General features: G+C 42.4%; 2 protein-coding genes across 2 annotated transcripts in view; both read left to right on the top strand.

Annotated features, from left to right (window-relative positions):
- Positions 1-13,740, top strand: part of LOC140588997 (uncharacterized) — a 134,389-nt gene extending 120,649 nt beyond the window's left edge. Inside the window, exons 15-18 of the mRNA XM_072711662.1 lie at positions 9,717-9,890; positions 10,030-10,156; positions 10,321-10,360; positions 12,895-13,740. Of these exons, the coding sequence (XP_072567763.1) occupies positions 9,717-9,890; positions 10,030-10,156; positions 10,321-10,360; positions 12,895-13,430 (877 nt within the window). The 3' untranslated portion in view covers positions 13,431-13,740. The remainder of the gene's footprint in view (positions 1-9,716; positions 9,891-10,029; positions 10,157-10,320; positions 10,361-12,894) is intronic.
- LOC111848687 (NLR family CARD domain-containing protein 3-like) lies at positions 2,861-8,813 on the top strand. The gene is made up of 6 exons (XM_072711606.1): positions 2,861-2,990; positions 3,147-3,255; positions 4,058-4,171; positions 6,137-6,197; positions 6,710-6,938; positions 7,090-8,813. Exons 2-6 carry the CDS (start codon positions 3,194-3,196, stop codon positions 8,811-8,813), a joined length of 2,190 nt encoding a protein of 729 aa, XP_072567707.1. The 5' UTR covers positions 2,861-2,990; positions 3,147-3,193.
- Positions 13,741-21,169: the final 7,429 nt, after the last annotated feature.

The raw sequence follows: 21,169 nt of genomic DNA on the forward strand, positions 1-21,169 counted from the left end.
GTTTAGCCTCTATGTCTTAACTAGAGAAGGCATGTTACTATGAAAAACCAATTGTTTTGTTTCTCTTCTAAGCCCGGGCTTTCTAGGAAGGACATCCAGACCATATGTACCTCTACAATTGAGGTTTCTTTGGGGATGCACTTATATACACTCACCTAAAGGATTATTAGGAACACCTGTTCAATTTCTCATTAATGCAATTATCTAATCAACCAATCACATGGCAGTTGCTTCAATGCATTTAGGGGTGTGGTCCTGGTCAAGACAATCTCCTGAACTCCAAACTGAATGTCAGAATGGGAAAGAAAGGTGATTTAAGCAATTTTGAGCGTGGCATGGTTGTTGGTGCCAGACAGGCCGGTCTGAGTATTTCACAATCTGCTCAGTTACTGGGATTTTCATGCACAACCATTTCTAGGGTTTACAAAGAATGGTGTGCAAAGGGGAAAACATCCAGTATGCGGCAGTCCTGTGGGCGAAAATGCCTTGTTGATGCTAGAGGTCAGAGGAGAATGGGCCGACTGATTCAAGCTGATAGAAGAGCAACTTTGACTGAAATAACCACTCGTTACAACCGAGGTATGCAGCAAAGCATTTGTGAAGCCACAACACGCACAACCTTGAGGCGGATGGGCTACAACAGCAGAAGACCCCACCGGGTACCACTCATCTCCACTACAAATAGGAAAAAGAGGCTACAATTTGCACGAGCTCACCAAAATTGGACAGTTGAAGACTGGAAAAATGTTGCCTGGTCTGATGAGTCTCGATTTCTGTTGAGACATTCAAATTGTAGAGTCAGAATTTGGCGTAAACAGAATGAGAACATGGATCCATCATGCCTTGTTACCACTGTGCAGGCTGGTAGTGGTGGTGTAATGGTGTGGGGATGTTTTCTTGGCACACTTTAGGCCCCTTAGTGCCAATTGGGCATCGTTTAAATGCTACGGCCTACCTGAGCATTGTTTCTGACCATGTCCATCCCTTTATAACCACCATGTACCCATCCTCTGATGGCTACTTCCAGCAGGATAATGCACCATGTCACAAAGCTCGAATCATTTCAAATTGGTTTCTTGAACATGACAATGAGTTCACTGTACTAAAATGGCCCCCACAGTCACCAAATCTCAACCCAATAGAATATCTTTGGGATGTGGTGGAACGGGAGCTTCGTGCCCTGGATGTGCATCCCACAAATCTCCATCAACTGCAAGATGCTATCCTATCAATATGGGCCAACATTTCTAAAGAATGCTTTCAGCACCTTGTTGAATCAATGCCACGTAGAATTAAGGCAGTTCTGAAGGCGAAAGGGGGTCAAACACCGTATTAGTATGGTGTTCCTATAATAACCCTTTAGGTGAGTGTATGTATAATGTATATATAATTACTATTGTGTGTATATATATACAGTCAAATGAAACAGTTTGGGAATTTTTGGTAAAGACTTTTAGTGGCACTAATAAAATATTAATCTGAAGTGGCTTGAGGGAATAATTAATAAAATAAAGGGAATGATTCTATAAGGCTGTAACTAGTCAAAACAAGAACTGACTGGCGCGCCGGCAAGTCAAGGCTACCTAATCGGAACAGATAGGGGGGCGACAGAGAACATCAGCGGCCCCTACTTATCTTTTAGCCTTCCAGAAGGCCAAGAACAGTACGAGCCGGCTGGAACCACACATGTGGTTGTCACGTACACGGAAGGTACCGAGAAAGGGGGGGAGATGCCCAAAGGGCTTTAAAAGGGATACAACTGATACATATGGCAGAGCCTCCTCCTGTACATGCTGAATGTATGTCAGACGGCCGCTCCCGGATTGCAATCTGTCAGACAATAAACCGGTGATTTGCAACTTCTCCCCGTGTCAGCTGTGAATCTCTTCTCATCCACGGACCCGGTGGAGACGCCGTGCTCCAACAATTTGGGGGCTCGTCCGGGATCCCCAGGAGATTCGCAGGATTCGGCTAAGTGGTGACGCGGCCTACTTGGACACAGAGAACTGCAGGGCCCAACCAGAAGAGGTAAGCAGAGCCTGTTATATCAAAATCTGCACATTGGATATGCCAAATTGAGCAGTTTGAAGTGTCCAGGGGCCCGTTGGTAAATTAAGACGGGGAGAAGTTGCAAATCACCGGTTTATTGTCTGACAGATTGCAATCCGGGAGCGGCCATCTGACATACATTCAGCATGTACAGGAGGAGGCTCTGCCATATGTATCAGTTGTATCCCTTTTAAAGCCCTTTGGGCATCTCCCCCCCTTTCTCGGTACCTTCCGTGTACGTGACAACCATATGTGTGATTCTAGCCGGCTCGTACTGTTCTTGGCCTTCTGGAAGGCTAAAAGATAAGTAGGGGCCGCTGATGTTCTCTGTCGCCCCCCTATCTGTTCCGATTAGGTAGCCTTGACTTGCCGGCGCGCCAGTCAGTTCTTGTTTTGACTAGTTACAGCCTTATAGAATCATTCCCTTTATTTTATTAATTATTCCCTCAGGCTGCAAAGAAAAGGTGAAAGTCTTTATGAACAGATATATTGGTGAGAAATTTGATGATTATCGGTCGCTGTTTTGGTACATTAAACCACATTAAGCTTTTTCACGTTAAGCATTTTAGAATGTCAAAAAAACAGCCGTAGGGCGGCGACAAATGTAAAAAGTGAATTGTGAGTAAGATTGTGTGATAATGATTTATGTGTCACTGCAGAACCGCGTTTTATATGTACAAGTATACCACAAAATGTGCGTCATGACAGAATTAGGTGGCGGCTGGAGCTTGTCCCCTTTCTCTTATTGTTACTTATTATTAAGTCGCATGGATAATATCCCCAAAAATCCTACGCCGGGCCACTGAGTCCGTGTCGATTTCTGCTTAGACCGCTTCCGCGTTTGATACGCAGCATTTCCTGTTTGTAGATGAAAGTGAAAGTATTTTAATACTGGACTATCCATTTTGTCAAGAAACACGGATAAGATTCTGTATTGCGAGGTAAGATTTTAGTCAACAGATATAGCTTATTTTATTATACGTTTTATCTGGGAGTATATTATATATATTAGAGCGGATGCTATATACTGTTTCTCAAACCAGTCCTGGGAGAACCCACACATATATTTGTGTCTTTGTGTGTGTATATATGTGTAGTTCATAGAGGCCCCAGCATCAGTCAGCTGGTCTAGATCGGCACAAAAATGGAGCGAGCTGCTTCTGAAATGAGCCCCCCTGTGGAGTGTAAAACAAGGAGAACTGAGAGGTAAGACAGAACCTGTATGTTTATACTGCTTTACACACGTCCATAAAAAATAAGCGTTCCAGCATTCTCAAAAGAGAGAGTTATCTGTCTTAACTTAATTCACTTCCTCGAGACTTAATTGATTCAGGTCTGTGGGGCAGATGATTATGTTTAATCAGTTATTAAATTTATGAAATTTAATTTCCTTCAAGAATTTACATTTAGTTGTACTCCCTGGACGCCGTCCTCTGCTGCCACCTAGCGCTGATTCTTGAGTTTTTCACATCTTTATGGTTCGAGGTGATTTTCTGAAAATACGCTAAAATAAAGTTTATATTTTCGTATGGTAACTTGGTGAAATTTATTGTGGGGGGGCCCATTTAAGGCTAAATTTATATAATATCAAGCAAGCACAGGCAAGTCTAGCAACGGAGGCTGTAACAATGATACCAAACCTTTCATACTGGGATCTTCATTTTAGGTGAGACACTTATTTCATATTAAAGCTAAATGTAAACAAGGGGCCTGTTTCACAAAGCAGGATTACTTGCTTAGCCAGATAACTTGCCAGATTTAAGGTAGTCTGGGCGAAATGTAAGTTGATGAAAATGAGGTCTATTTAGCCCAGACTACCTTAAATCTGGCAAGTTATCTGGCTAAGCAAGTAATCCTGCTTTGTGAAACAGACCCCAAAAGCTTCACAGCATATCAAAGTACATGAAGACAGAGCAGAAGGTTAAACAGCTGAAGATTTAATGTGACCCTGTCCACAGTATGTGGGTTATATTTATAGAATGAGGATCTTTCCTCTCACTGCCCACAGTGTCCTGATGGAGAGAGCAGGCTCATCTGTACCCAGCTGTGTTTCCCTGAAGAGTGACAAGTCAATGATAGAACCAATCAGCTTCAGAGAGGGACGTTTTCCTACAGATCAAAGGTAAATATACATTTAAACATTGTTTAAAACATCTAGACTCTCAGTCAAAAGACATACAGGCAAACTTCAACTTTCAATTTTTTTAACTTTTGCAAATCCCATTGTCTTTGAAAATGTAAACAGAAGTTATGTCTGTCTTCTGTATAAATCACATCTGAGGTAAAAGGATGAGGATTACTGTAAAGACTGACTTCTTGCGAGCTGGAATTAGAAGGCAAATTGAAAAGTGCATTTTAAATGTCAATCCTCAGCATGCAGCTGGAAAAAAGCTACTTTTCTATATCGATTAAGCATGACTGGACAATAGATTGTCTTCTTGTGGGATGGATGTTTCTGCTTTGATAATAAATAGATCCTCATGGGTTCCTTAGCTCTGTTCAGACTGAGGCTTTAGTTTGAACATGTTTAATGGAACAGTGCCTGTTACTAATTAGCTAGTTGTTATGGGATCGGGGGATGGTGCAGGTGAGGAAAGGATGACGATCCACAGTGCGGCTCCAAGATGACAGGGGTTTGTTTATAACAAAACACAGAGCAGAAAATAAGGGAACCACGAGGGGTCAAAAGGCCATAACAACAAAACACAGGGGAACACTAGTAAAGAGCAGCAACCCAGGGAGCAGAACTAAGGGGAAAATAACTACACAGGAATCCAATACACACAAGAACAAAGCACAGGATCAACAGCATGTGATACAATGACCAACTGAGGGAACTGACCACTGGCAGGCAGTATAATACACAGATCATGGGGACTAACAACAGGCAGGTGTGAGAACTCAACACAATCAACCAATCACAGCAGACACTGGAAACAGGACAAAGGCACACAGGTGGAATTAACTAACAATTAACAAACACAGAACTAAGGAGCTATAAACCTGGGACCAGGAAAAACACTTGTGAGGGAAATATTGACTAGAGGGATATTTTGTAATCAGCATTTCATATGTACTTTATACAGCCTGTAATTTATTGGTCTGGCCACCTGCAAGCAGCCCCCACTCACTGTAGCCTTTTGTGATTTTCCTGCTCTTTCTGATAAACATGCTCTAAACTTGCATTTCTGTTCTCTAGCCTGCATTTCTGTTCAATCTAATGAGCACAAAGTTCAAGCACATATTGCTACACTAAGGTTAACTCTTAATTCTCTTAAGCTTACATTCTTGGCTGTCAGCTGCCTAACACTCAGGTACTTTTGCATTAGTTGTACAAAGATACAGTTTCAAAGCTGATTACAAAATATCCCTTTAGTCACTTTTTCTCTCACACTGGACAAGATCCTACGGAGCTGCCAGAGGTCACACCAGAGCCTGGGCCTGCTGGGTACCTGAGGTGCAGCCCAGCTAGAGACAGGAAGCCCCTGAGTATTACAGGCAGTCTAGTGTTAACCCTGGAAACAAGGGACAGAACAAATCCCTTTGGGGTTAAGCCAGCTGCTTTTGGAGCCAAAAAAGAAACAGGAGTGATATTGGTAAAATTCACTGATCAGGGGGTGACAATCATGCAAAATTTGTATATTGGTGTATTGATATACATTTTATTGTAGTCAAAATAATTATATAAATAGTTTGTGTAGAATATTTGTTTTATGTTTTTTTTTTTTTCTTAACAAAAAAAAAAAGGTTGAGATCAGGTGGGGGCCCTAAATTGCAGGAGCCAGGGTTGTCCCCCCTCGAATTCCACCCCTGGATAGTTATGGTAATTAAGTTGAAATCTGTTTGAAATCATGTTAAACAGTTTACAAGAAGTTAACCCTGGAACCAGTGACTGTCAGCTACAGTCTTTCATGGCTGCTATCTGCTGTCTCTCTGTGCTGCCACTAGATGTCACTGCTTCTCTTATACTGTCATAAGCAAGCTGATGTCAGGAAGCCGCTCTAATGAAATAAGCTCAGAATGTGGAAGGCAGTTACATCTATTTAAATAAAAATATAATGGTTGGATATTTGTGTTTTATTCACAGGGACCGAGTGAATAGATGTAATTTACATCCTCATAAAGCAGGCTTATCATCTATCTTCAAGGTTTGCATTTATTAAGTATATTTTCTTAAATTTTATCTAAATTGACATATATCTTCTACAGATACATGTATACAATAAGTAGTTCGTCTTATCAAAGAGATGATATTTACAACTAATGCTGCGTTCCATTTACCTCGGAGGTCGGAAGTCGGAGCTGGGAATGACGTCACACCCAAGTTAACCTCATTCCAGTACAGCAAGTCGGAAAGACATTTAGCAAAACCAGGGACCTGAAATCGCTTGAATAGGGACCTGTTTCAAACAGCAGGGTTTCTTCCTTAGCCAGATAACTCCTTGTATTTAATGTGTCCCAGTTTAAATGGCCTTCATCTTCATTCACTTATATTTAGCTCAGAGTACATTAAATTCCGACTTCAGTTGATATTTCCCACTAGGAACTCCGAATTTCCAAGTTACAAGTTGAAATGGAACGCAGCATAATTCACAAATGAAGTTATAAAAAGATACGGTGACTGGAGTGATAATAATTAAACTGTAACTGTTCATTTCAGTTACTGGAGGAAAAAGCTCAAACATTTCTGAAGGATGAGCTGATGAAATTCAAAAGGTACCTGGATCAGAATGACCCAGAATGCTCTGAGCCTCAGCTGGAGGAGGACAATGACCTGGACAGTGATGGTCAGATGCAGAAGACCTGTGGTAGAGAGGGAGCTCTGAAGATCACACTGTACATCCTGAGGACCATGGAGCAAAATGATCTGGCTGACATGCTGGAGAAGAGTAAGAGCTGTACCTCATTCAGTGTGTGTTTGATTTGCTGCAGAAAAAGAGTTTATGTGTGTTACTTTTCAGTTTAACATTTATTTAATTTGATTTATTTTGCCTTAAATGAGTAAAAAATGTTTTTTGAAAAGCTCTCATTTCATTTCAGGGATTCTTCTGTCGCAGTATCAGCGCACAATCAAATGTAATCTGAAGAATAAATTTGAGTGTGTATTTGAAGGGAAAGCTAAGGAAGGACAGCCAACACTTCTCAAAGAGATTTACACAGAACTCTACATAACTGAAGGGGGAGCTGGAGGAGTCAATGATGAACATGAAGTGAGACAGATTGAAACAGCATCCAAGAAAAGGGTAACAGAAGATACTACAGTCAAGTGCAATGATATATTTAAACCCTTACATGGGCGTGTGACACCTATCAGAACTGTACTCACAAAAGGGGTTGCAGGTATCGGGAAAACAGTCTCTGTGCAGAAAGTTATTCTTGACTGGGCAGAAGGAAAAGCAAACCAGGACATTCACTTCATATTTGCTCTTCCTTTCCGGGACCTGAATTTGATTAAGGATGAATACAGTGTGATTGATCTGCTTCACCACTTTGTCCCAGAACTGAAATGGCTTGAATCCTCTGAGCTGTATAGGTACAAAGTTTTGTTGATCTTTGATGGTCTGGATGAATGTCGCCTTCAACTAGATTTTCAGAAGAATGAGAGCTGGTTTGATGTAACAAAGAAAACGTCTCTGGATGTGCTGTTGACTAACCTCATCAAGGGGAATCTGCTTCCATCCGCTCTCCTCTGGATAACCTCCCGGCCAGCAGCAGCCAATCAGATACCTCCTGAGTGTGTCCACCAGGTAACAGAGATACGAGGGTTCAGTGATGCCCAGAAGGAGGAGTATTTCAGGAAGAGATTTAGTGATCAGTGTCTGGCCAGCAGGATTATCACACATGTGAAATCATCAAGGAGCCTCTTCATCATGTGCCACATACCTGTGTTCTGCTGGATTTCAGCCAGTGTCCTTGAAAGGTTTCTTAGTGAGACTGACAAGGGAGAAATTCCAAGGACTCTGACTGAAATGTACACACACTTCCTGATCTTTCAAGTGAGTTTAAAAAATGACAAGTATATGAAAAACTATGAAACCAAGCTTAAGGAATACAGCAAGGAATTCCTTTTGAAACTTGGTAAACTGGCTTTTGACAACCTTGAGAAAGGCAACCTCATATTTTATGAGCAAGATCTGATAGGGAATAACATTGATGTCACTGAAGCTTCAGTTTACTCTGGAGTGTGCACAGAAGTCTTTAAGGAGGAATATGGATTGTATCAGGAGAAGGTGTACTGCTTTGTGCATCTGAGCATCCAGGAGTATCTCGCTGCTTTTTATGTGTTTCTGTCAAACTCATCAGCTGACCTGCTGAAGACTGCAGTGGATCAGGCATTAAAGAGCAAGAATGGACACTTGGACCTCTACCTCCGTTTCCTCCTTGGCCTCTCAACAGACTCCAGTAAAACTCTGTTACAAAAACTACTGGGAGAGACAAGACCCAGCTCACATAACATTAAGGAAACAGCCCAGTACATCAAGGAAAAAATACAGGAGAATTTATCTGCAGAAAGGACCATCAACCTGTTCCACTGTCTGAATGAACTGGATGACAATTCTTTAATAGAGGAAGTACAAAGATACCTGAGTTCAGGAAGCCTTTCAGCAGCAGACCTCTCACCTGCACAGTGGTCAGCTCTGGCCTTTGTGTTACTGATGTCAGATAAGGAGCTGGATGTGTTTGATCTGAAGAAATACATCAGATCAGATGAGGGTCTTCAGAGGCTGCTGCCTGTGATCAAGAAATCTAGGACAGCTCTGTAAGTGATCTTACATACGTCTGTTGCTAAAGAAGTACAGATGTTTTTCATGATACTGCTTTTATATCTTTTTTCATTCTGGATACTGCAGGATTTGTATATTTTTTAACATTCTTGCTGTGGCGTGTGGTTCATTGGGTTTGGACTCTGTGTCTGTAGTCAGAAGGTCACTGGTTTAAATACCTGGCTGGCAGAGTGATGCTGGTTTTGGGCCCTTGAGCAAGGCCCTTACCCCCCAGCTTCAGGCGGCTGGATGCTGGCCAACCCTGCGCTCTGACCTGTATGTGTGTGTCAGAGAGAGCAAGATCAGAGAGGCAACAGCGGTATTTTACCAGGGGGACGAATAAAGTTTCACTATTTCATCCCGATCTGACAGGATTGGTAATTGTGTGATTAGTGTTTTGGAAATTTAACAGGTTCACAGGTACAGCTAAACAGAAAATAAGGATTTCAGTGATGTAAGCAATTCAAAAGTCATATAAAAAATTATAATTAAAATAACTTAAGCTCTTCTTTTACATTCAAACCCCCATAAACATGTACATTTACACACATCCGAGGCAGGAACTGAACCCAAAACCCTAGAACCCCTGGGTCGGCTGTAGTGCTGATCACTGAGCCCCAGCGCTGCTCAGAGCTTTATAAAAATACTTATGCAGATACAGTATTACAGAGTCTCAGGGTAACTCACCCTGTAAGGTCATTAAACAGCAGGTTCGTCTCGGCTGGGGAGTGTCAAGTAAAAACTATTTGTGTTTCTGACTGGGACAAGGAAACAACAAAATAACTGATATTTCAGCTATATGCTGCACGTCTTATTGTACTTAAAAATGTTTATTTTTATATTTTATTGGATATACCTGTGTGTGGTGTATGTATTTATATCTTAACACGTTTCCTTTTCCAGGCTGGACAGCTGTAGACTCACAGAGACATGCTGTGAAGTGTTGGCTTCAGCTCTCAGATCAAACTCCTCTCAGCTGAAAGAGCTGAACCTGAGTGACAATGACCTGCAGGATTCAGGGGTGAAGCTGCTCTCTGCTGGACTGGGGGATTCACACTGTACACTGGAGATACTGAGGTCAATATTACTGGGTATTCCACACTGTAATGTGTAATTACTGAAATCTTTATTGAAGTCGTCACATTTAGTTAAAAGTAATACTCATAGTGGTGAGGTGTTTTTATTTATTGAAGAGATATTGTCTGTCTCTCTGCAGGCTGCCATTCTGTAGAGTCACAGAAGAAGGCTGTTCTTCCCTGGCTTCAGCTCTGAGGTCAAACCCCTCTCACCTGAGAGAGCTGGACCTGAGCTACAATCACCCAGGAGATTCAGGAGTGAAGCTGCTCTCTGCTCTACTGGAGGATCCCAGCTGTAAACTGGAGAAACTGAAGTGAGTACAGAATGTGTGTCTGCTCCTGCTATAGACTCATGTATGTGGAGAAAATACAACAATTAAATAAATGGATACAGCAGTACTATGTCATTCTGCTTCTGCTATAGTGTGGACCACAGTGGAGAGTGCAGGACCAGACCAGGGATCCAGAAATGTAAGTTTGTATGCATGTTTTTTATGCTTAATACCATTTATACTACTTAATAGCATTCACACAATTATTGTGATGTGTGTTTTTTTTTTTGTTTTTTGGGTTTAAAAATGACTATTTTCTTAAATAACAATGGGAGTCTGGGGACTTCTGTAGTAGTACTGTTTTTAGATTTGTTAGGATTGTCCTAAGACAGCACCCGTAATCTCCCCAAACTGGCTGTGACACTGAACGTCTCCTCAGTCTGCGCTACTGATGGGAATTTCGCCTCTTTTTAGTGAGTCGGATCATTTGGCTCAGCTCACCAAGAAGAGTCGGCTCTTCCGGCTCCCAAACGGCTCTTCATTTTATTACTTCTGCCTCAGCCAGATTCAGCGCTGTTATGACGCATGATTGATATGTGTACTAAACCTTATAATTTTCTGAATACCATCATGTTTGGTATAAAAAGATGAAATGTAAAAACCTCAAACACTACTACACGTGTATTGAACATTATATAGTGGAAAATTCTTTTTTGTCTGATACCATTAACAGTCAAATAACATAAATAACGAATAACAGTTGTTACGATCCAGTCTAGGGTTGGACCGCAACAAAGTGAAAGGGAAGGAGGGATTGGGGAGGACAGGACAACTAGGGCTAGGAGAAGGGAACACGGGACACAGAGGGAGTCTTTTTTTATAGTTTTTTTTATAGTTTTTCCACAAACACAGTACAAACAATAGGTGTAACGAACGTCAGGAGTGACAGAGGCCAAAGAAACAAACAAAAGCACATCTACCGAGTAAACCAAGCTGAGCTACCTAAGTGAACACAAAGAAAATGGTGAAACGAAACAACAATGCCTAAATCTATCTCCCTGACCAAACAATAATCCCCACGTTAACGAATAAACCAAAAAGGCAGACACTCCCTACACACCTAGTGAAACACGAAACACCAAGCCGAGGCAAAGGTATCAAAAGGGAAAACCGAGAGACGAAGTCGAATCACAGGCGAAAGTCCAAAACCAATCAAGCAATCAGAAACCAAGGCGAAAGTACAAATAAGGGCGAGGCGAGAATCGAAAGTCAAGGGCAAAACAGTCATACACAATCAATCAATAAAGCAAAGGCGAACAAAGAGCGAGCTAGCAGGCGAGAAGCAAGTAGCGGGCCACGAAGGGACGAAGCGGCGAACTCTTCAGCCGGTGAACCGGAAACGGCTCCGAGGGCAAGGGAGGCGGGGTCAGGTCCTGAGGGCGGAGTCGAGGGGGCGGGTGACCAATCGGCGAGTGGGCAGGACGTCCGAAGGACCTGCAGGCATCCTCCTAAACTTACGGCACATATCCCTTACGGCACGTAACCCAAACTTACGGCACGTAACACAGTAAAGAAATTATAAAGAAATTACAATGTGCAAAACACCAGCATCCAACAGTTTTAGTATCTATCCACTTTAACAACTATCTATCACCTTTCTAACAGTGTAATATTTTAGCATTTCCTTTGGGGCAGAAAGGCTAAGTGCCTCAGCTTAGACGGGCTGATCCGGCTTCTGGCAGTAGCAGGCACGCTAGCTAGTCTTAGTCTTTTTCCTTCCATCTGAACTGTTGGATGCGCAGTTCCTAAGTGTCTGTGAAGGTTGTTTGTGGATCCTGATCGAAATGACAGCTTCATCTTGCAAACTGTGCATTCTGCCTTTGAGTTATCATAGCTATTAAAATGCATCCAAATGCCGCTTCGTTTCCAACTATCACTCATCTTGTCTATTATTCGCGCACCACATTCTCTCTCCTCCTTTCCCTCCCTCGTGCTCTGTACCTGTACACCGTCAGCACGCCCCTGCCGCCCCCCCCCCATCTGACTCATCACGTGATTGGTCACGCGGCTCACACGCCATTAACACAAACTTCAGTCACAGTCAGAGCAGCATGGAGCGCTGAGCCGCGGAGATGTTTTGTTTTATAAAAATGTCTCTTGGTCAGGATCCGGATCTTTTGAGCGGGTCGTTCGCGACCGACACATCACTAGTCGGCGCTGAACGCTGCTGGAGGGCGGTATGTGTCCAAAGTGGTTTGAAGGAAGTTCTTTTGAAATAAAGACAAATTAACTTCTAGTGGTACTCTTTGTGGTACAATTTCAGGTTTAACACGTTTGATTAATGCTGTTTGTAATTTTATTTACCTGTAATTAAGGCTATTAATTTAGCACGCGCAGCATTTCGCCCCATCGTCGCGCGGGCTTCCGACATTTCCTGAGGTATTTCACATACTTGAATTCCAGCTTCGTTTTTATATTTTATGTATCGTACAGAATAATAGCTTTCAGTCTAAAGTGCAGTTTGGTCCCCAGCGAGTCTCTCAGCGCCGCGTGTCTCACAGCGCAGGGGGCAGCCGGAGCGCCGCAGACTCGGGCGGCTACATGAGTATATTGGGAATAAAATGTGTGTATTGGAGCGAGTTCTGTGTTAGTGAGTGTGTGAGGTGTGACAGTGATAATGATGGAGATGTTGGGCTTCGTGATGGGATTAATCGCTCTTCCTCTTGCCTACAGACTCCTGCCAGCTGACGCTGGACCCCAACACAGCAAACAGACTCCTGTCTCTGTCAGAGGGGAACAGGAAGGTGACATGGGGGGCAAAGCAGCCATATCCTGATCATCCAGAGAGATTTGACTACTGGCCCCAAGTTCTGTGCAGAGAGAGTCTGACTGGTCGCTGTTACTGGGAGGCTGAGTGGAGTGGAAAAGGAGCCCGGATAGGAGTGACTTATAAAGGAATCAGGAGGAAAGGAGACAGTGCTGACTGTCGGCTTGGAAACAATGACAAGTCATGGATGCTGAGCTGCTCTCCTGACAGTTACTCTGTCCGGCACAATAATAAACAGACTGACATACCCATAAAGCCCTCAGGCTCCCGCAGAGTAGGAGTGTATCTGGACTGGGCGGCTGGTACTCTGTCCTTCTACAGAGTCTCCTCTGATGGACTGACCCTCCTGTACAGCTTCACCTCCTCATTCACTGAACCTCTCTGTCCAGGGTTTAGGGTTTATTATACAAACTCCCCCGTGTCCCTGTGCATGCTGGGATAGCTCACTGTGTGCTGGAGGAATCATTTTTACCTTATCAGAGTGTCACATGTCGCTGCTTCTCCATGGCAAAAAGGTAAAATCTGCTTTTTAACCAGTATAACCCTTTTTACTCTGTCTGAAGTGTGACGTATGTCAGACAAAATAAGTGACTGGGTTCAGCAAACTGAACAAACAGGCAAAATGATTCTGTCTGATTAAAATGTAATGAAATGTAATCATGTTGAGTGGGGGGGCTTTTCCACTCCCCTGTATATTTACATTTGATATATTTCTGTCTGTATATTGTATTTGCTGCCTGTACACTGACAATAAAGGCTTCATATTGTATCCTATTAATGTTCTAGTTCAGCTCCACTCAAAGCGTGAGGTAACTGAGTAACATAAATCATATAATACAATTAAATACACTTTACTGTAATTGAACATAACTAACAGCATTAGATTAAATCAGCATATATAATAACCATGTAAAAGGAGACGGGAGAACAGCGAAAGCAAAAACAAAGTTAAAAACAAAAGTCATAAATCACATCAGTTACATACATTAGATTAAATTATCAAAATACAACAAGCAACAATAAAAAATTCCTAACTGAACCTGACAACCGACAAGCTAATTAGCAAACCGCGTCTCTCTCTCCCCACGTTAAAACTCGGGAAAAGACTCAAAGCCGAACTTAGTCCTTACTACGTAAGTAAATAATTACACAAGTAATTAAAAACAAAGCGTAAGACATTTTGCAGTTTTTCTCCATTGGTTTGGCTCATTTCTTGAAACAGAAATTACATTCGTAAAACTATAAGATCATTTGGCCAAACGGTCTTACAGTTCTGCGCAACATTATAGCTCACTAGCAAAAGTTCATATCTTTCCCAAAACTGTTCACACATGCTTCAAAATAGATTCCTTTCCCATATAAAGAGTCAGTACCATCAAAATGTCAAAGATCTTTCTCAATTGCTTTGGCTCATTTGCATTCACTTAGTGCTTTTTGCCAAAATAACCTGGATGGTTCAGCACAACACCATGGATCACCTGCAAAAGCTCATATCTCTCCCAAAATAGTTTACCCATGTGTCAAAACTAAATTCCTTTCCCATATAAATAGTCAGTGCCCCCAAAATGCATCGTCCCTTTGGCATTGTGCAAGCACTGCAAGTCAAAATGCCTAGATGTTTTGTCACCATGGCAGAGGTCTAGCTAACAGAATACAATTATGTATAAAACTGAAAAAAAGATTTTACAGTAAGAGCAGCCTCCAACGTTTGACATCACACACACTGCACTCCTACTGCCAAGGAAATTGTAACCATTTTTATTGACACACAAAGTAACTTCCATACATTAGAGTACATAAAAATGTATACAGTATTCTGTACATGTATGAAATATAAACACAAACAAAAAAAAATGTATCTAGCCTACAGTAGGGCTTACAGTAAATAAAGTTTCACAACCACAGTAACACTTTCACTGGTTGTTGTCGTCACGCTCCCTCTCCTGGCCACCATCCTCATCCTCCTGGCCACCATCCTCATCCTCCTGGCCATCCATGCGCTGCTCTCTGTTTAGCCATAGATTTTCATCCACATCGCAATGGATATTTTCCCTTGCGATGCAGCGAGGGAAGAAACGGCGCGAATATCTCAACCATCCCCTACACTGACCCCCTGTGATGTCCTCGCACGCAGCATCCATTGCATGGAGCAGGGATCTCTGGTCTTGAGCCTGATGTTCATACACTTTCCACCTCCAAGCGGAGAAAAATTCCTCAATGGGATTGAGGAAAGGAGAGTATGGCGGTAGTAGCTCCATGAGCATCCTTGGATGGGTGGTGAACCAGGCCCTGATGAGCGGCCCACGGTGGAAATTCACATTGTCCCACACAATCACATAGTGTGGTAGGTGAGGCCCTTCGAGACCTCTCTCATTTTCTGGGACCAGATGTGTATAAAGACGGTCCAAGAAAATGAGGAGCTTTTGAGTGTTATATGGGCCTAAACTGGGGATGTGTGTGGCCACACCATTCTCAGATATGGCAGCACACATTGTTAAATTGCCCCCTCGCTGGCCTGGGACATCCACCGTGGCCCGCTGACCAATGATGTTACGGCCACTTCTGCCACTTCTGCGGCCCTTGGCCAGGTTGAAACCAGCCTCATCAACAAACACGAGGATGTGAGGTGTTTCATTCCCTTCCAATGCCATTATTCTCTACAATAGAGTAAAAAAATCAAATCAGTCATATAGAGGAGTCATACACAACAGAAATAGAAAATTACATAGGATTGTTCTATATTCTCCTCCACAGGTTCAATATAGCCTGCTACTGGCCACTACTCCAGTGATTCCAAACCTGGGGTACAGGTCTATGCAGAGGTACTACAGGGAGTATTTGACACAAAGAGGAGGGAGAAACACTAAGGACAGTTTTCTGTTGCAGTTTTTAGGCAAAATGCTGTAGTCAGATAAAGCTGGATTCTGAAGGTAAAGAGGATACTGAAAACCAAAAAAACTGGGAACCACTGCTTACTGTAATGTTACAATGATAGACAACCAATAACTGACTTACATGCACATACTGGTACCGCAGCTCTTTCACTCTGTCACAGTTCCTCTCAAATGGTACCCTGTAAATCTGCTTCATGGTCATCTGATGCTTCTTCAATACCCGGTCTATTGTGGAGATGCTGATAGAGTTGACATTTTGGAATATGGCATTGTCTTGAAGGATTGCATCACGGATCTGTCTCAATGTGATAGCATTATTTGCAATCACCATGTTACAGATCTCTTGTTCTTGTTGTTCATTGAGAAGTTTCTCTGCCACCCATGTGAGGTTGTCGTCCAATCCTAGACGTAGAAGTCAAAGGACAACACTGTATGACAATTCGTAATGTATGCCTTATTTGTTACAGAATGAGTTATTGTACTGTAACATCATATTGCAACATCACATTGAGGTAATATATTACAGTACTGTAGGCCTACACACACACACACACACACACACACACACGGAATGAAGAGTTTATACATGTCTTGCTTTACAGTATGCACAGTACTGTATACTGTAATGACTCCTATACAATAATTCCATCGACTGAGTACATACCTGTTTTCCCTGCGAAAGGTTTGGATGATGGAGGAGACTGTAGAGCGAGGCACATTAGGCTGCACTCGGCAACCTGCCTCTGCCATTGTGAGGCGATGGTTACAGTTTTTCTTAGTTGTTTACACACAATTACTTGTACCTGAGATACAATGACTACAACATGTAACTGATGCACCAACCCCCTGAACCAATTCTGCTAAACTACAAGCACAATTCCTGCTTTACACTCAAATTGCAGTTTTAAAACACACTTTTTTCAAAACACTAAACACAATTCTCTGAATTTGGCACAATTTTCATGAATAAAATCTCTTGTTTTCACAAGGAACACACTGTCATTCAAAATTGTACAGTCAGTTGCCCTACTTTGCATAGTAACTCATCACATGGGTAAACACCTGTTATACATAATTGCAATTTAGAAATCAGAGCTTTATAAAAGGGCAACAGGTGAGCTCTTCAGTTTTGGAGCAATGGATGCCAACGTTGGAAACAGAGGCAGAGCCAGAGGAGTGAGAGTAAGAGGAGGAGGACGGGGAGGACGAGGAAGAGGAAGGCCAAGGAATGTAATCTTTGATGAGATCAAAGCCACTTTGGTTGACCATGTGTATTGCAGAACTGAAAGATTACCAACACGAGGTGGTCGGGGGCGTCTTCTGTCTCCTGAACAGGAGACTGAAATCATAAACATGGTTCTAGAAAATAACGCCATAAAATTACGGCAAATACAAAGAAAAATAATAGAAAACAACAAAAAATATTGATAGGGTAAGCTTATCAACACTGGACCGTGTCTTGCACAGAAATAATCTGAGGATGAAGCAGGTCTACAGGGTGCCATTTGAACGCAATTCAGAAAGAGTCAAAGAATTGCGATATAACTATGTGCAAGTAAGTCCCATACAATCCCACAATTGATGCATACTCTCAACACTGTATAAATTACAGTATACCTTTTTCAGTACTGTACAGTAATCATACTCTGATTGTGCTTCACAATAGTGACCACTCCAAGTCTGTATTACGTATCATGTGTGTTTCAGAGAGTCCTTGAGCTAGAGGTGGCTGCAGTGGAGCACCAGTTCATCTTCATTGATGAGGTTGGATTCAACCTCACAAAAAAACGAAGGCGGGGAAGGAATGTCATTGGCCAGCGTGCCATTGTTGAAGTTCCTGGCCAGCGTGGTGGAAACATCACAATGTGTGCAGCAATTACCAACCCTGGTGTCATCCATCACCATGCTACCCTTGGCCCCTACAACACTGCCCATCTGATCACATTCCTGGAAATCCTACACAACACACTCATTCCACCAGATCAGATGGATGGCCCAGAGCAGCTCAGGTATGTTGTCATTTGGGACAATGTAAGTTTCCACCGGGCTGCTCTGGTTCGTAACTGGTTCACTGCCCACCCACGTTTTTTAGTTGTTTATCTCCCTCCATATTCTCCATTCCTCAATCCTATTGAGGAATTTTTTTCTGCCTGGAGATGGAAAGTGCATGACCGAAATCCACACACACGTATACCCCTTCTCCAAGCTATGGACGATGCATGTGGAGATATAGCAGTTGATGCTTTTCATGGCTGGATTCGCCATGCTAGGCGATATTTCCCCCGCTGCTTGGCCAGGGCAAACATTGCTTGTGATGTGGATGAGGTGCTGTGGCCAGACCGAAACAGAAGAGAGGATGCAGCATAGTTTTTTTTTTTTTTTTACTGTAACTGTGTACTACGGTGGCCGATAAGGGCAAATCAAATTAACTTTTCAGAAAACAAAATTACAAAAGTCAAGACAAATTAACAAAGCCAAGCAAAAACGAACACACTTACAAGTGCCCAAACAAATTTACAAGCGCGGAAACAAATTTACAAGTTCCAAAATAAATATACATGCGACGAAACAAATTTACGAGATGAGAAACACTTTTACCAGTCCTCGGCCCAATCCCAAACCGGTCCCTACACACTCCGCCTCACCACTCCGCCTTCGTTTGCGCGTTCCCGAGACCCGTCGCCATGTTGAAGTGTGTCTCAAAGCAGCAAGGGCTAAGGGGGAGTGGTCGATTATGCCCTCCTTTAGCGAGTCGGCAACGATGGTGGCTCGCGCGATTTCACTACCACTTCCATATCCCATAATTCCTAGCGCACAGGAAACAGAACAGCACGATAATTTAATAATTGGATTCTAACAGCACAGTGAAATACACATAGAAAGTCTATGTTACATGTTATAATTCATCGCTGCAGAAAAAAAATTAGGAAAGCAGTTATTTATAGCTGGTCAGTACAGGTAGATTTTATCGTGATCCGATTACGAGAGATTTTGTGTACTTTTCAAACTAGAAACCACGCGAAGAAACATTCGTACGCAAACTCGATCAACATCACACCAGCAATAACAATTTATGTTTCATATTTGCCTGTTTTTTCCTCTACATATCTGGATCTGGTATTTGGTACAGAAGTAATGCGTAATGTTTTATGCGTGTAAACTAAGTTAGCTATGGTAGAAATTGTACAATCGTCAATATGACACATGTACATACTTAAAATTGCTCAGTGCAATAAGACGACGTAGCCGTCGTCTTCTCGCATTAGATAAACTGTGCTTTTTTAAAATAACTGATATGTCATTAAAAAAAATACAATACAGCTTCTTGATGGATCCATTTCGTCAAATCACTACGTAATGCATTTCCTCTTTCCGGTAATGAAGACTGTAAAAAGGCGCTGCGAGGGCAAGTCTGTCTCAAATCTTTCTTGTGACAGTTTCCTTCAGTTTAAGTGCATAGGGCGTGTTGTGAGGGTGACTCGGCGGGAGTGTGACTCGAAATGAAGGCGGAGTGTCGAGGGTATAGTTTGGGATTGGGCCCTCAAAACAAATTTACAAGTGGAGAATCATACGGAAAGGGTAGGTACGCGCTGCACAGGAAGTGCCTAATTATTGCTTGCCTTTTGTGTCAATCAAGCGGTTTCGCGAGGGGAAAGTTGCTGAGGGGGTTCAGTCTTGAAACGGCAGCTGGCAGGAGGAAGTGACGTCACAGGCACCCGCCAAGGCAGGTAGCGGCAGCTGCCACTAAGGAGCTTGGCAGCTGCCAGTTCTTAGTGGCAGCTGCCAGTTCTTAGTGGCAGCTGCCAGTTCTTAGTGGCAGCTGCCAGTTCTTAGTGGCAGCTGCCAGTTCTGTCCGTCGCTAGTGGCGCTTAACAGTGGCAGGTCCCGTTCGAATACAGTGCCTGCCGGGGTACAGAGACAGCCACCGCCGCTCGTGGAAGTAAACCCGAGATGCTGTGCACGGCTACGATAAACTGGGATACGGAAATAAATTGAGGACTTGTTTAATCTTTGTATGACTACGAATTATATTATTGTTGCTGACTGTACATCTCTTTAAGATAATATTTGAGAAAACAATGATTGTACTGTCGCTAGTGGCGCTAAATAGTGACAGGAGCCGTTCGGGAACAGTGCCTGCCGGTAGTGGCAGGTCTAGTGGCAGCTCTAGTGGCAGGTGCCGTTCAGATACAGTAGAGAGGCACCTACCCGCCAATCCTGGAAGTAGCTTAAACCAGAGATTCTGTACATCGGCTAAATGATCAACTGCAATAGTTCGGTAAAGTTGGAACGATATTGGCAGATTCGAACTTGGCGGCTCAATAAATCTTAAACAAAACGTTCTTACAATACAATATACGGGTCTATTTAACAGTGGTAAGGTAGACAATGAGCTACAACCGGATTTTCGTCCAAACAATATGTATTTACAGAAATACGGATAACATTGCTCCCTATGAGCAGTCCGCTGTCTGAGGAGAGCTTAGGGACCGTCTACAAAGTGCAAATCGACAACGGATAATGTCAATAACTTCGCTTCCAAAGAGTGAAGAGCCACCAAAATCACTAAAGGCTTTTGGAATGTTATCAGGGTCATACTACACCCCTTAGTTTGGTGAAATGTACCTACGTCTATTTCTAAAGAATTTATATTAGGAATAACATTCAATAACTTTGCTCCTATCAACTGTACTACCACCAAAATCACTACACACATCTAGGGTGTCATCATGGTCATATTACAACACTTAGTTTGGTGAAAAAAATCATTATTATTAAATAAAATGCAATAACTTTGCTCCTATCAATTGTAGCGCCACCAAAATTACTATATACTTTTGCAATTTAATTATGGTAGGACTGCACCACTTAGGTTGGGAAAATGTGGCTTAGTTTATTGTTAAAGGGATTTTATTGGCAATAAAATCAACTTTCCCCTCGCGAAACCGCTTGATTGACACAAAACGCAAGCAATAATTAGGCACTTCCTGTGCAGCGCGTACCTACCCTTTCCGTATGATTCTCCACTTGTAAATTTGTTTTGAGGACTGGTAAAAGTGTTTCTCATCTCGTAAATTTGTTTCGTCGCATGTATATTTATTTTGGAACTTGTAAATTTGTTTCCGCGCTTGTAAATTTGTTTGGGCACTTGTAAGTGTGTTCGTTTTTGCTTGGCTTTGTTAATTTGTCTTGACTTTTGTAATTTTGTTTTCTGAAAAGTTAATTTGATTTGCCCTTATCGGCCACCGTAATTGTGCACTTGAATATTTGATGAACAGTGGGTAAA

Source organism: Paramormyrops kingsleyae, chromosome 4 (assembly GCF_048594095.1).
Source record: "Paramormyrops kingsleyae isolate MSU_618 chromosome 4, PKINGS_0.4, whole genome shotgun sequence".
Lineage (NCBI taxonomy): Eukaryota > Metazoa > Chordata > Actinopteri > Osteoglossiformes > Mormyridae > Paramormyrops > Paramormyrops kingsleyae.

Excerpts from the sequence above, each read along its gene's own strand:
- LOC111848687 (XM_072711606.1), top strand. The coding sequence starts at position 3,194 with ATGGAGCGAGCTGCTTCTGAAATGAGCCCCCCTGTGGAGTGTAAAACA. Across the intron at positions 4,172-6,136 it reads CGTTTTCCTACAGATCAAAG|GGACCGAGTGAATAGATGTA; the intron begins GTAAATATACAT and ends TTTTATTCACAG. Across the intron at positions 6,198-6,709 it reads GCTTATCATCTATCTTCAAG|TTACTGGAGGAAAAAGCTCA; the intron begins GTTTGCATTTAT and ends TGTTCATTTCAG.